The 2,150-nt window shown below is 36.6% G+C and overlaps 1 protein-coding gene across 1 annotated transcript; it reads right to left on the bottom strand.

Annotated features, from left to right (window-relative positions):
• Positions 1 to 31: 31 nt before the first annotated feature.
• On the bottom strand, positions 32 to 1,579 carry LOC108366308 (uncharacterized; the record flags this gene model as incomplete). The annotated part of the gene is made up of 2 exons (XM_017620655.1): positions 848 to 1,579; positions 32 to 529 (listed from the first exon to the last, which is right to left on the bottom strand). Coding segments are annotated over exons 1-2 (1,230 nt in total), but the record flags the coding sequence as incomplete, so codon positions are not given.
• Positions 1,580 to 2,150: the final 571 nt, after the last annotated feature.

Genomic DNA, 2,150 nt, shown 5'->3' with positions numbered 1-2,150 from the left:
TTCTTTTGTATGTATTTGGCGAAATGAGGACATTTAAATGTGGGTATTTGTTGTATATATCTGAGCAAGGCGACATTTCCATGTCACAGCTTTGGGTGTGTGTGTTATTTTTTTCGTTGCTCTTTGTTCTAGGTGGGCTTGAGCTGCTTTTCGATGCTGTTGTTGATGTGCTTTGATTTGATTGGTCTAGTGTTGTTGTAAGTTGAGGTCCATAGTTGGAGTTAGAAGTATTCTTTTGAATGTTATTTGAAGGTGGTTTAGTTTTGTTTTGAATTTCATTGTTGCTTTTGAGTGATCTTGTTTTATCTTGATTTTGAATGTTGTTTGAAGGTTGGGTAATATGTGAAGAAATATGATTGCTTTTTTCGATCTGTGTTTGTTCGACGGCTGTGGTTTGGTCGTTTCTTGCAGTTTGTGCGTATGAAAGCTTGCTTGTTTGCCTATTCCTAGGTTCAATTTGGTATGCTGTGGGATTGCTGTTGTACACTTTCCAGGCTTCACGAACAGTACACCGGCGTTCAGCTTTAATTTTGNGTCCATAGTTGGAGTTAGAAGTATTCTTTTGAATGTTATTTGAAGGTGGTTTAGTTTTGTTTTGAATTTCATTGTTGCTTTTGAGTGATCTTGTTTTATCTTGATTTTGAATGTTGTTTGAAGGTTGTGAAGAAATATAATTGCTTTTTTCTATCTGTGTTTGTTCGACTGCTGTGGTTTGGTCGTTTCTTGCAGTTTGTGCGTATGAAGGCTTGCTTGTTTGCCTATTCCTAGGTTCAATTTGGTATGCTGTGGGATTGCTGTTGTACACTTTCCAGGCTTCACGAACAGTACACCGGCGTTCAGCTTTAATTTTGTTTACGGATTTGTGCTTTAGGAAGCTGGGACAAGTTGGGTCTTCGGAAGTGTGCGTGTTGACATTGCAATTTGCGCAGAAAATACGTGAGCAAATTTCATGCGGAGGAGGAAAGGCACATTGTTTGCATAGTTGTATATTTTTACAAGTGTTTTTCGTATGCCCAAGTTTTTGGCAATTTCTGCACCTCATCGGGTTGGGGATATATTCCTGGACTGTGACTCTTTCCCATCCTAAATTAATCTTTTCTGGCCTACGAATAAGATTGAAGGTGACAATCGCTGCTCCCGTTGGTGTTGCTACGTTATTAGTTAGTTTCATTATTTTCCTAATTTCGATAACTTTCTGGCACGCTAATCCTTCCATTAATTCTTCTTCAGAAAGTTTTATTATATTTCTAGAAAATATGCGTCCCTGTGTTGAGTTTAGGTATTTGTGCGATGTAATTTTGACGGGTACTATATCAACATGAGTGGCTTTGAGAAATTTTTCCGCTGCTTTTAGGTTTCGGGTTTTTATGAGCAAGTCGCCTGATTTAAGCTCAGTAACTTCAGTGTACTCTGTACTTATGTGTTTAAGGCCCTTTTCTATCTGAAAAACATTGTAAGATGACAAAGGTCGAACTTCTTCGCCGTTTTTTGATGCAATTGCAGTTGCTATTAGATAGCGCTGTATGTGGTCATCATTTTGTTTGATTTCAGGTAATGGTGTAAAATCGTCGTTCCTCATTCGTTTGCAGTGGTTGGTTTGAGAAGAAAGGTTGACATCTGGATCAAGGCTTTTAAACCTATTCTTAAAGGGGGGGNTTGTTACCTTACTTTTTGTACCAGAAGTGGCCTACCACAGGGTTTAGTTCTTATATAATTCCCAATGAGAACGTTCTCGTCAGTTTTGTTCTCATTTTGGTTTTGGTTTTGACGCGTTCTTGGGAACAAAACTACGACAATGGCATTTAGTTTCGATCATACATTTCGTTCTCAGTCCCTGTTTTAATTTATTAATATTTAATATTCTTTAAAATATACATACATACATACATATGTACACATGCATGTATGTATATGCATTTACAAAAATTAAAAGTTTGAATTTAAGTACAGAAACTAATGTTTTAATTTACTTTTCTTGTCTCCGTCTACTCAGGCAAGTGGTTAGGTGTACATAGTAGACATAAAAAAATAATTATAAAAAAAAATGTTCTCACTGAAAAAATATTTATCCTCACCAAAAAGATTATACAAGAAGCTTTATGTCGCATTACCCGGGTGTTTTCCATTTAACCGGCACCAAAATATGTATA

The sequence above is a fragment of the Rhagoletis zephyria genome, unplaced genomic scaffold (genome assembly GCF_001687245.7).
Source record: "Rhagoletis zephyria isolate East Lansing unplaced genomic scaffold, Rhagoletis_zephyria_1.1 Rzeph_scaffold_02221, whole genome shotgun sequence".
Classification (NCBI taxonomy): domain Eukaryota; kingdom Metazoa; phylum Arthropoda; class Insecta; order Diptera; family Tephritidae; genus Rhagoletis; species Rhagoletis zephyria.
The sequence above is the reverse complement of the archived record's forward strand: the minus strand, read 5'-3'. Positions and strand labels throughout refer to the sequence as shown.